Source organism: Elephantulus edwardii, unplaced genomic scaffold (genome assembly GCF_000299155.1).
Source record: "Elephantulus edwardii isolate Elephantulus edwardi_28Jun2011 unplaced genomic scaffold, EleEdw1.0 scaffold00048, whole genome shotgun sequence".
In the NCBI taxonomy this organism is placed as follows: Eukaryota; Metazoa; Chordata; class Mammalia; order Macroscelidea; family Macroscelididae; genus Elephantulus; species Elephantulus edwardii.
In genome coordinates, this window is record NW_006399798.1 from 1,941,275 (window position 1) to 1,952,580 (window position 11,306).

General features: G+C 53.1%; 1 protein-coding gene and 1 pseudogene across 2 annotated transcripts in view; one reads left to right on the top strand and one right to left on the bottom strand.

The window, feature by feature from the left end:
- The window catches only part of RPTOR (regulatory associated protein of MTOR, complex 1), a 285,559-nt gene that overhangs the window by 208,614 nt on the left and 65,639 nt on the right, over window positions 1–11,306 (bottom strand). For both annotated transcript variants that reach the window (XM_006886162.1, XM_006886161.1), the window contains exon 2: window positions 4,394–4,496. In XM_006886162.1, coding sequence (XP_006886224.1) covers window positions 4,394–4,496 — 103 coding nt within the window. The remainder of the gene's footprint in view (window positions 1–4,393; window positions 4,497–11,306) is intronic.
- The window catches only part of LOC102847434, a 48,763-nt pseudogene continuing 47,831 nt past the window's right edge, over window positions 10,375–11,306 (top strand).

Genomic DNA, 11,306 nt, shown 5'->3' on the forward strand with positions numbered 1-11,306 from the left:
GCCTAACCCACTGGGCTACCAGGGATGCTGTCCATTAGTCCCTGAAATCAAACCCAGCTGCCTGCTGTTGCCTCATGGCGACCCTACACAAGGTGCTCAAAGCTCCCACTGCACAGAAGCGGCCGCCTCGTCTTTCTCCAGCGGGCGCTGGGGGACTCCAAGCACCTCTTGTGGTCAGCGAGTGAGCTCGACAGCACTGCTCCACCAGGGTCCTTCCATCAGTCTTTAAACACGGCAGACGAAAGCTGGTGAGACCCGCCGGGCCTGTGGGAACTGGCGGTGTAAGAACCGGGTAAGCACACTGTGCTGCAGCCATGCTGCTGCTGTCAGTGTGGACCCCACTTAACAGGGACTCCCAACAAGAGCCTGCAGGCCTGCCCGGAACTGGCCATCCTGACAGGAGGGTCCAACGGGGCCCACATTCCGCTGAGGGTCTCCCTTCCTCAGTGACCCTCCCCACATATGATGTCCTCGTCCAGGGCCTGGCCCTTCCTGACTACACGATCCACGTCTCCCCCTCAGGGCTCGCGAGGAGCACTCGGGCTGCCCTTCCTCCACGATGGCTGTCTGCAGCTCTGCCAGTCTGCGGGGCAGTCAACCGTCCTCCCGGCACCACAACAGTTCCAGGCTTCGACTCTTCACACTTCCACCTTCACTGCTCAGCTTCATACACACCAGACAACGGAAAACACCACAGTCTGCGGCAGGCACACCTCAGTCTTCAAAATGACATCCTTGCATTTGAACACTTTACAGAGGGCCTCACAGCAGACCTGTGCAGCGGGATACGTCATCTCTTAACTGCTACATCCATGGGTGCGGACTATGGAGCCAAGTAAAACAAAACGTGCGACAACCCAAATCTCTTCTCCGGTTGTCAGGATGCTGCTTACGGGTCGAGTGGTAAGGACTTCTGTTTCTTTCTGCTGGGGTGTAATTCACGCAGAGCTCTGTGGTCTTTGATCTTTACTCCAGTGGAATGAATATAAAACCACCCTCACACATGACACTGTAGATGCTGTCAGATGCTACATGGACGACACAGAGGGGATCCCACTGACATAATGGTCTGTAGAAGGGAAACTGTGGACACAAAAAAGCTGATCAAAGGTTGCTGAGGGTCAGGGGAAGGACAGCAGTGATTACAGGTGGATGTAAGGGGATCTTCTTGGTGATGGGACCCCCTGCACTGTGCCTAAGGCACTTGTCATAGATGTCACAGGCTGTGTTTATCTGTCCAAACGCCGCCATGTGTAAATCACCCTCCAGGGAAGATGTGTAGTGCGCTGGGAAGAACTCGGCCTCGGGGCTTGGACGGCACAGGTTCGACCCTAGCTCTACCACTTACCAGCTCACGTGGCTGGTCCTCTCCTCGCCTCATCTCTTTAGAGGATCACTAATGAAATCCACAAGCAGGCTGCTGAGGCGCTCACATCAGCCGGTGGTGCCTGGCACAGCAAACACGAGGGAGGCGTTCAGTCAACACTGGCTCATAGAGAAAGGCCTGCAGGGGCTGCAGCAGCAGGTACCAGCATGGCCGCGGCTGGAGGGGCTGTAGTAGTGGGTCCCAGCTGGCCATGGCTGGAGGACAGCGGGGGCTGCTAGAGCTTCGTTCTCCTGAAATCCAGCAGCTGCACGCAGCAACATTGACATCATGCCGCCGGACCGTTCCCTGGTGGGTGCTCTGTCAGGAAAGGTCCAGTCTCCTCTCCGACAAAGATGTCTCGTCAGAGTCAGCTAGGATTTTTTTGTCCGGTTGGATGTCTGGTTTTTTCTCAGACTTTTTTCTATGGCTGACTCTGAGAAGAATGGGATTCCTAGAACATTTGATTGTGCTGATGCAAAACCTATACTCGGACCAAGAGGCAGTCGTCGGAATAGAGCAGGGAGACACTGGATGGTTCAAAATAAAAAATGTGGTCCGTCAGGGATATATTTTGTCTCCATACCTTTTCAATCTGTATGCAGAACAGATCATCCGAGACGCTGGGCTATACTCGGAGGAATGTGGCATCAGGATTGGTGGAAGAGTCATCAACAACTTGTGTTATGCAGATGACACAACCCTGCTTTCTGAAACTGAGGAGGACGTGAAGCGCTTGCTGCAGAAGGTCAAGGACTGCAGTCTCCAATAAGGATTGAGGCTCAATGTCAGGAAAACAAAGATTCTCACCACTGGGCCAATTGGCAGCATCAGTATGAATGGTGAAGACACTGAGATAGTTAACAGTTTCCATTTACTTGGTTCCACAGTCAACACTCTTGGTAACAGCAGCCAGGAAATCAGGAGATGAACTGCATCGGAAAAGTCAGCTGTGAGGGACCTCTCAAGAGTACTGAACAGCAACAACATCAGGCTGGAGACTAAGGTGTGGCTGATCCGGGCTGTAGTCTTCACAATTATGTGTTATGCATCAGAGAGCCGGACAGTGAATAGGGATGATAGAAGGAGAACTGATGCCTTTGAACTGTGGTCCTGGAGAAGAGTGTTGAATATACCATGGACTGCTAGGAGAACAAACAGGTTTGTCCTGGAGAAGGTGAAGCTGGAATGCTCCTTGGAGTCAAGGATTCTGAAGCTTCATCTGACATACTTTGGGCATGTTGCAAGGAGGTCCTTGGAGAGGGACATCATGTTTGGGAGAGTGGAGGGGTAGCGCAGGAGAGGAAGACCCTTGATGAGATGAATCAATTCTGTGACTGGAATGGTGGGAATGAGTGAGTTTGAGATGGCGAGATTGGCACAGGATAGAACGGCGTTTAGGGCTCTTGTACATAGGGTCACTATGAGTCACATGGGACTCGACGGCACATAACAACAACAACAACAACAATTTATATTTAATTTATTAACATGTATATTTATATATATCTTATTTATTAAAATCTTTTTTATTTGATCTCTCTCTCGACAGCTGTTACCTCAGCAATGTCTGCACATAGAGCTGACTGACACGATCACAGTCTTCACGCTGGGCAGCCTCTGTCTTATCCTTTCCGGACCTACTCTGTGTCCATTAATGTAACTCAGACTCAAAGCCCTCCCTGGCATCACGTGGGTCCCACTCACGGTGTCCCCTGCCAGGTCTCCCAGGCTGTAAATCAAACAGCAGGAGGAGGTCCATCCTTCTCCCTCTGAGTTCACGCTGGCCTTCTGGGTCACTGGCAATATGCTATAAACTAGGTAAGCCCCCAGAGCTCCCTGATATGAACTCCCCCTTTTCTTTTCCTACCACCCCTGGAAAGGGAGAGGAAGACCCTGAATGACGGATGCTGACATGGTGACCTACTCTGGCAAATGGCCTAGGGCACAGCAGGGACTGAGGAAGGTGTGGGACCCAGCATGGCTCAGTTCTCTGGTCGCTGTGAGTCAGAGTTGAACTGACGGCACAGAACAACAAGCAACCACCATTAACGACAACTACTAGGCCTTAGTTTTCCTAGATTTGCCTATTTCACATTAGGGAGCTCTGACGACATACTGGTAAGAAGCTGTGCTGCAATCCTGAAGGCATGCAGTTCGAATCCACAGCTGCTCTGTAGGAGAAAGATGGGCAATCTCCTCCTATGCGATTAACTGCCTCTGAAGACCTGCTGGAGGGTCAGCTGTGGGTTGGTTCCAACTCGGCAGAACACCACAACAACGTCATCTCAATGAGATCATGTGACATTTGTCCTTTTGTGATTAACTTAGTTCACCGCACTTAATGTTTTCAAGGTTCATCAACGCTGGAAACCCCAGCACTGCATTTCTCTTTATGGCTGAGTCACAGTCCACTGATTGGACACACCTTGTTCTCCTCACCCATCCACCTGTTCAACTTTTGAAAAAGAACTTACTTTACTTTTGTTGTTATTGAAAATACACGTAACAAGACATCTACCAATTCAACAGCTCTATGTGCTCAGGTGACACTGATGACACACACTGTCCATGTGTGCAGCCAACCTCACCTCCTTCTCCCTGTCTTTCCATCCCCGGGAACAAGCATCTGCTGAAAACCGCGTCTAGAGCAGGGGACAAGGCCCGAGGAGGACATGCACTGGGAGGCCCGAGGCCGTCTCCATCCGCAGGGGAGTGCTGGCCTTCTCTCCGTTCACATGCCAGCGGCTTGGTTTTAGAAAAGCCTATCGGCTACTGTTACCTGCCAGGCACAGGCACGCACAGGAGAAGACAGCACAGGGCAGCTATCCATCACATTTCCCTTGAAGTCCTTAGATCACTAAAAATCATGGATGAAGGTGTCGAAGACAACTGGAAGGCCACCTAACTGCAGATGTGAAGCGCTCAGGCTCAGCCCGCAGGCATGCACCTGCCGGGAGCCTGGCCACCAGAGCGGCCCTCCAGCCTGGGCACTGGCACCAGGCTGTGTGGTGGGCGAGACACACGTACCTATCCAGCACTCTAGTCGGGCACAGGGGGTGGTCTTCACCACGTCCGGAGGGTCCACGCCAACGTTGAGGCACAGCACAAGGGCCACACTAACGGTCTTCATCTGAAAACAGAATACGAGAAGGTCAGCACGGAAAGATAGTGGCGTCATTTCCTGGCTTCCAGGACGCTCCCCGAGGCCCAGGCCTCACCTGCCACCCCAGCCTCCTGGCCCGTCTTAGGTCTTTCCTTCCATCTCTGGTGGGTGTCCGAGTGTAGGAGCAAGGAGGGGCGCATGGCAGGGGTGGCATGTCTGGAGTTTCCTTAGGAAAACATCCAGGAGAACTGGTCCATCTCAAGACACAGACATGGTAAGGTTTGTGACACACTGATAAACTCCTCTCCTAAAAATTGGCACCAATTTCTCTTCCCCTCAGTCCACCATGGCCCTCAGTGTTTACAACTGTTAATCATTTGATGATTGGAAACGTCCACTTTGACTTCATTGGGCCTCGTGGTCCCAGGAAGGCCAAGCATCTTTAGCAGCTCTTGATCCAGCACTGAGCTCTCCCACCAGTTAGGAACTGTCAGGGATTTTCCCGTGAGTGGTTCTGTCCACACCTGTTACAAACACTTCCTGAGTCTGGCACCCGCCATCTAATCCACTTCCTGCTTCATGACACACCAAGCCTGGGCCACCCTATCCTCACTTCGTCCCTCCATGCTCCACACACAGGGAAGTGGCAGTGCCACCTACCAGCTGCCCACACCAGAAACCTGCAAGTCACCCTCAGACAATCACTTACTCAACCAGTATTTGCTGAGCATCTATTATGTGTCAACCACTAGTGTCAGGTCAAGGGTTCATCAGTAGCCAAGAACTAAAAGCTCCCATGGGGCAGAAGGGGAGACTTGGAGAAGGACCCACGAGCAGGCACTGGGAGCCCATCGCCCTGTCCTGCAGCCCCCACTCAGCTCCTCCCCTTCACCTTTACTCCGCCTCCTGAACACTTCCTGATGCCGCCTCACCCCGAGCCCTGCTGCCCTGGTGGCATCAGCTTCCCCGCTTCGCCCTCGCCTCCATCAAGTCTCTGCTGCCGGGCACACCCTGCTTCAATCCCCTGCTTCAATCCGCCCCAACGGGACTGAAGTTATTGTTTCACTGTCAAGAGCATCCCAACAGCAAACCCCTGAGCTCCTTCCTACCTGCTCGTCTCACTCCTCCTCCCCACAACACCTCCCTACCCCCAGCTTCAGGTCCAAGGCAGCCTGACCTCTGCTCCCACCTCTCCCTCCTCACCTCCACCTCGCCCGTCCAGCTGGCTCCTCAGCTCGCCTCACTTTCTCGCTCCCACATTCTCCTTATGGGTGAGGCCATCCACCCCAAGCCTCTCTCCAACTCGAGCACCCATCCCCACCTGCCCCCAGTCCCTCAGGGATCGATCACAGGCTCCCTAAGGCCCCCCACCCACCTGAGCAGTACTCCACAGTCAGGTTCTCACACTGCTGAGGAAATAGAGGATTTCCAGTTAGCATCCTGTCGCTGCTGTTTGCATTCAGCTCCTGAGTCCATCTAACTGTTGTCCAGAGGACAGTCGGTGAGAATTCCCATTTTCCCCACCAAAAAACCCTAGGCAGCTGTGTGAATCCATACAGCTTACCTTAGGTGAGCTCTCCAAGTCTCCTCAACAAGCCCACAGCCCATGGCCCACCCCTCCGATCGACGCCGGCTCAGCGTGAGTCTCCATCGGGTTCTCTGGGTCTGCAGGCAAGCTGACCGCCCATGTTGGTCCCACAGAGAAGCTGGTGGATTTGAACTACTCATCCTTTGGTTAGCAGCCTGACACACAAGGCACCACTCGGCCAGGGCTCCTAAGGACACATCCAGCCCCGGCCACATCAACTCACAGGCCTGAGCCTCCACCGGGTAATCAAACCACCTACACTTCCAGGCGGACACTGCGCTGACAACGTGGCTCCGCTCCCAGCATTCTGTCACCGGGGGTGGGGGCTTCCCTCACTCACAATGTTGAAGAAGTGTTACGTCGCTGTATTTATATTCATTACTTTATTTCTCCCCATTAATGAGCTACTCCATTTTTCAATTCCACAGGGATTCTGATTAAAATTGCATTGAGCCTATAAATTAAGTTTGGCAAGACTGAACATCTGTGCAATATTCCATTTCTCTATACAGAGACCCTGTATGTGTCTGTTTATTCAAGTCGTGTCCTTTTCTCAGTAATATCCCATTGTTTTCTTCACCGGGGAGTCCTGCCCACCTCTCACTCAGATGACCCCTAAGATCATCCACGGGTGCCCGCTGCTGCCGAGCCCATTCTGACCGTGGCAGCTCAGCAGGACAGAGGAGAATCTGAGTGTCCAGGGCTGGCCAGCTGAAGGGAACAGACTGCCCTGTGTTTGCCCCCACGAACAGTGGTGGATTCAAACGACTGGCTTTTCCATTAGCAGCTGAGCGTGTAAGCACTGGACCACCGGCCTCCTTACGTCAGGAGTAACTGGGGGGAAGCGAGCTATTCAACCAGCCCCTGCCTTTTCCGTTGGCAGCCAAGCAGCAGCCAGGACTGAAGGATGAACAAGACCAGCAGGGAAGCGCTTGCTCCATGGAGCCGTCCGCCACATGAGAGCAGCAGGAGGACAAGACAGAGCTCCACCGTCCAGGGCAGAACTCAGGCGGGAAGGGATCCTGGGATGAAGTGAATGGAAACCGCATCGCAGGGACGAAGTGCAGGGTGGTGTTTACTTTACGGGAACTGTAGTCAGCGTCACACAACCAAATGCGTGCAAGTGGCTGGATGCACGCTAGTTTGCCTTGTAACCCTTTTCCCTTCAAATCACAGTTTAAGAAAACACTGCCAGGGGCTTGATCCCAACTCACGTCCACCCTCCACTGGGCCGCCCAGGCTGTAAATCAGAGTGACTGCCGCAGTGGGCTCCAGTGGTCGGGGATGACGAGGATGGCACAGGACAGGGCAGGGTTCACATCTGCTGTCCACAGGGTGGCTCTGGGTCGGACCCAACTCCATGGCACCCAACAACAACAAATCGAGACAGGAGGAGACAGCTCAGCTTTCTCCCTCTGAGAAGCTGGTAGATTCAAACCGCTAACCTTTTGATAAGCAGCTCCACACGCCATCAGGCCTCCCTGATCTGCTCTTACTCACAGACTAAGGCACATAAACAATGCTTAGTCCTTCCCTGAGTTCCTCCTGAGGGGAGTGGGAGTGCACGAGGACACTGTGGAGGGGGTGTCCCTGTCCCACGCTGCCTCCCAGGACGTCACCTGCTGTGTGTGCAGCACTTTCCAAGCCACGTCTCTGGTGGCTAGGCAGGGCGGGGCCCGCTCACACGCAGCTTTGCTGAGCCTGTCGTATGTGCTTAGCAAGGGACATGTGGTCTTCACCCGTCAGGAAAGGGTCTTTTTGTCCGAGCAGAGTTAATAGCTGTCAAGGGAATGTGTCTCCACCCTTCCTCTCTCTCCTCTTAAACTGCTGCTGGTTGAGTGCTCACGCTCTTAAAGGCGCTGCACCAGGGCCCCCACCACTGCCTGCAGCGTGGCCCACAGAAGGCCTGGCCCACCAGCTGGGGTGCCAGACCAGCATCAGACTCTGTGCCCCTGTCCCTAAGTAACACACTTGGCCGTTTTATTGTCAATTTTTTCCCTCTTCATCCTATTTTTCACTTTGGCGGGGGCTGCGGGGTCAGGCAGGGAACTGATGCAGCATTTCAAACCAAACCTGCTGTCATCTCAGGGATTCTGAACCTACAGACCTCACAGGAAGATCAGAACTGCCCAAAGCACTTCCAAGGCTGTAATCTCTACAAAGGGAGCTCAAGTGGCCAAGGGGTAGGAATCGGCGCTACCATCTCAAAGGCAGGCTGTTTGAATTCACCAGCTGCTCTGTTGGAGAAAGAGGACCCCGGCGGAGGGGCAGCGATGGGTCAGTTCCAACTCAATGGTACAAAACAACAAACAACAGCAACAATCAGCAGGGCAGCCTGTCTCATGTTTCTTGCGGAGAAGCTGGCTGACTTGAACTGCCAACCGCTGGGTTAGCAGCCAACTACTTCACTACTACGCACAGGGGTCCTCATGATTCAAGCCTCTCTCCTCAACCCCATTTCTCCAGGCGTGGCTCTTAGTGCAAATTACTTAACAGTCTCCCTAGCTTTGCAGCTGCAGCTAATGAACTGAAAATAAACAATTCTCAGTAAAATAAATAGTCTCTGCTTTCATGATCAAAATTTTTTTCCCTGCAGCCCGCCCGGTGCCGCGACAACACTGCGGACGGAAGCAGTGCCCCGCGGCTCTTCAGTCTTCTGAGCCGCTGGTGGGGCTCGTGTGGCCCTTGTCCCCAGCCCTGTCATCCAGCAATGCTGTGGTGCAGCTGGCAGTGCTCAGCAGCTGGGCTGGAGCTGTGACTCGGGACAGGAATCACTGCCGGCCAGTCACGCACACGGTCCACGGGCCCACAGGCAAGGTGCACCTCTGAACACAGGGGATGAAGGACATGAGACTTAAGGGGCATGTGAACATGCTCTGCCTACCACCCAGCTACCCAGCTTCATTCCCCCAATGAACCGGAGTCATTCACTGCCACTAAACAGCCTTTAGCCAATCAAATAGGTCTCTTCGTCCTCTGCAAACTTAACTGTGTTGGCCTAATTTCAAATTCTCAGCTATTTCCTAAAATGTCCTTTTAGGATTTTATTTCTACTTCCGTGTCAACCTCATTCCACAAATCTGAGATAAATATTCCTTATTAACACAGCTGTAGAATTAAGGAAATAAAAGGGTTGTCAAATTTAACGTGCCAAAAATTAACTGGTAGTCCAGAAAATGACCATCTCGGACTTGAAAGCCTCTCTGATACAACATAATTCAAGAAGCCATGCTGTCACTTCAGAGGTTACCTTTTGAGGCCGCTCCTGATAAACTGGACAGCGTGAAGTGACTGTTGAAAACACATGTAACCTAGTCCCTCAGCGAACCCCCACCCTCCTCACTGAGTCCTACAGCCTGGCAGGGAAGGGCTCGCTGAAGGGAAGCACAGGATCTTACTAAAGCTTTCATTCCGTGACGGAGTGACCGTGCCCAGACGCAAAGGCCTGCACACTTGTGTGTGCAGCAGGGAGACAGGGCCTGCACACTTGTGTGTGCAGCAGGGAGACAGGGCAGTGGCACGCTGGTGGCAGCATCAGCATGGCCTACAAGTTCCTTTGGATGCCAGGTGCATTTTGAAATGTGTGATGATGTTTTTGTTGTTGTTCTTATGTGCCAAGTTGGAACCAACTCACATCTGACCCTCTAGTGGGCTTTTAGAGGCAGTAAATGCAGTGGGAGTGGACTGCAGCTGGTGGAGTCCAACTATGTGCCTTTGGGCTGGCAGTGCAGCTTCTTACCACCAGGCGACCAAAGCCTCCTGGAAATGTATGGCTCTTCGCATTTTTGAAAGGATAAAACCCACCATTGGGTTTCTGAGACTGCACATTTTTTCTATCTATGGTTATTGTGGTGGTTGTTGACTATCTTCAAGTTGCACATGACTCATAATGAGCCTACGAACAAAAAGTTTGAAGCCCCACCGCAACTATGGACATTTATCAGAGTTCACAGGGTTTCTGGAGGCAAGTCATTTAGGAAGTGGATGTCACTCCTGCTTCCAAATCTCTATGGTAGATATGTAGGTTTTTATATATATGTTGGCTTTGGACCTTCAGCCGTCCCGTTAGCACTCCAACACACGGTCATGTGCAATGCCACCAGGCCTCCCTTTCACACGCAGGGACCGTGGCACCTGTAGAGCAGCACTTGGGACCTCCAGTGGCCTCGTCCATGGAGCTGCTCCTTACCCAAAGGGCATGTCTCTCCGACGGTTCACAGCCACTGGCCACTCTGCTGAAGATGTGCCTCTCCTTTTGGGCAATATGCTGTCTCAGAACCCCAGTGGGTGGTTAGCTAGGAGTCAGCTTCTGACGCGATGGCGTGGGGTGGGGCAGAGGGAGATGTAAGATGCCTTCAGGTGGAGATTACACGCTGGACTGCGAAATGAACAGCTGACCATTCAAGCCCACCCGCTGCCCCTCAGGAGGAAGAAGGGCAGTCGGAACCCACAGCCCCGGAAAGCTCTGCAGGAGCAAGCTGAGGAGTCAGAAACATCCCGTGCGTGCACAGGAAAACACCTGCTCACCACACAGGATAACAGACTTTGCCACCAAGTGAGTCCTACAAGCATGTCCTGTTTCTCGAGCTTTCTAGAACTCAGGGCTGCACAGAGGCCGTGATCCTTTGTCTCCAAAAGAGGATGAGGATTCCGGCACCATCTTCCTCCTGCTTAAGTTGACATGGTGGAACCAGCCATTTTTCACATGATACAGCTGGTGGAGAGGCACTCCCCGACCTGCATCTGAATTTACCAGGCTGGCACCGGTGAGCTCGGACTCGGCAGGAGAAACGACAAGCCCTGAACTGCAGACAGTGCTCTCTGCGTCCACGCTGACACAGGGCTCCCCTCTGCCGACACCTGAGCACTGGGAACAGGCAGGAAGCAAGCCTGGACCGCCACGTCTGACAAACACATCAAAACACTCGCTACTCCCTCGACTCGGAGGCAAAGCCACCCAATCCCCAGCACCCAAAAGCACTCATTAAGATTCAGAGCGCCAGGCAGAAACTTTGAGCAAAGCCGAGCTACACAAATGCATAATTTATAAAGAGAAACTAGAGCATGTAGCTGGGAGACTACACACCACACACCATGGAGGGGGCAGCCGGCGGCCGAGAGATCTCCTCGCTTCCCGCTCCCGCCCCGAAGGCTGCTGTTAAAGGAAAACAAATCCAGCCAGGAGACAACACCGCAGAACCGCGCAGCCAGAACCAGGCAGAACCGCGCAGCCAGAACCAGGCAGAACC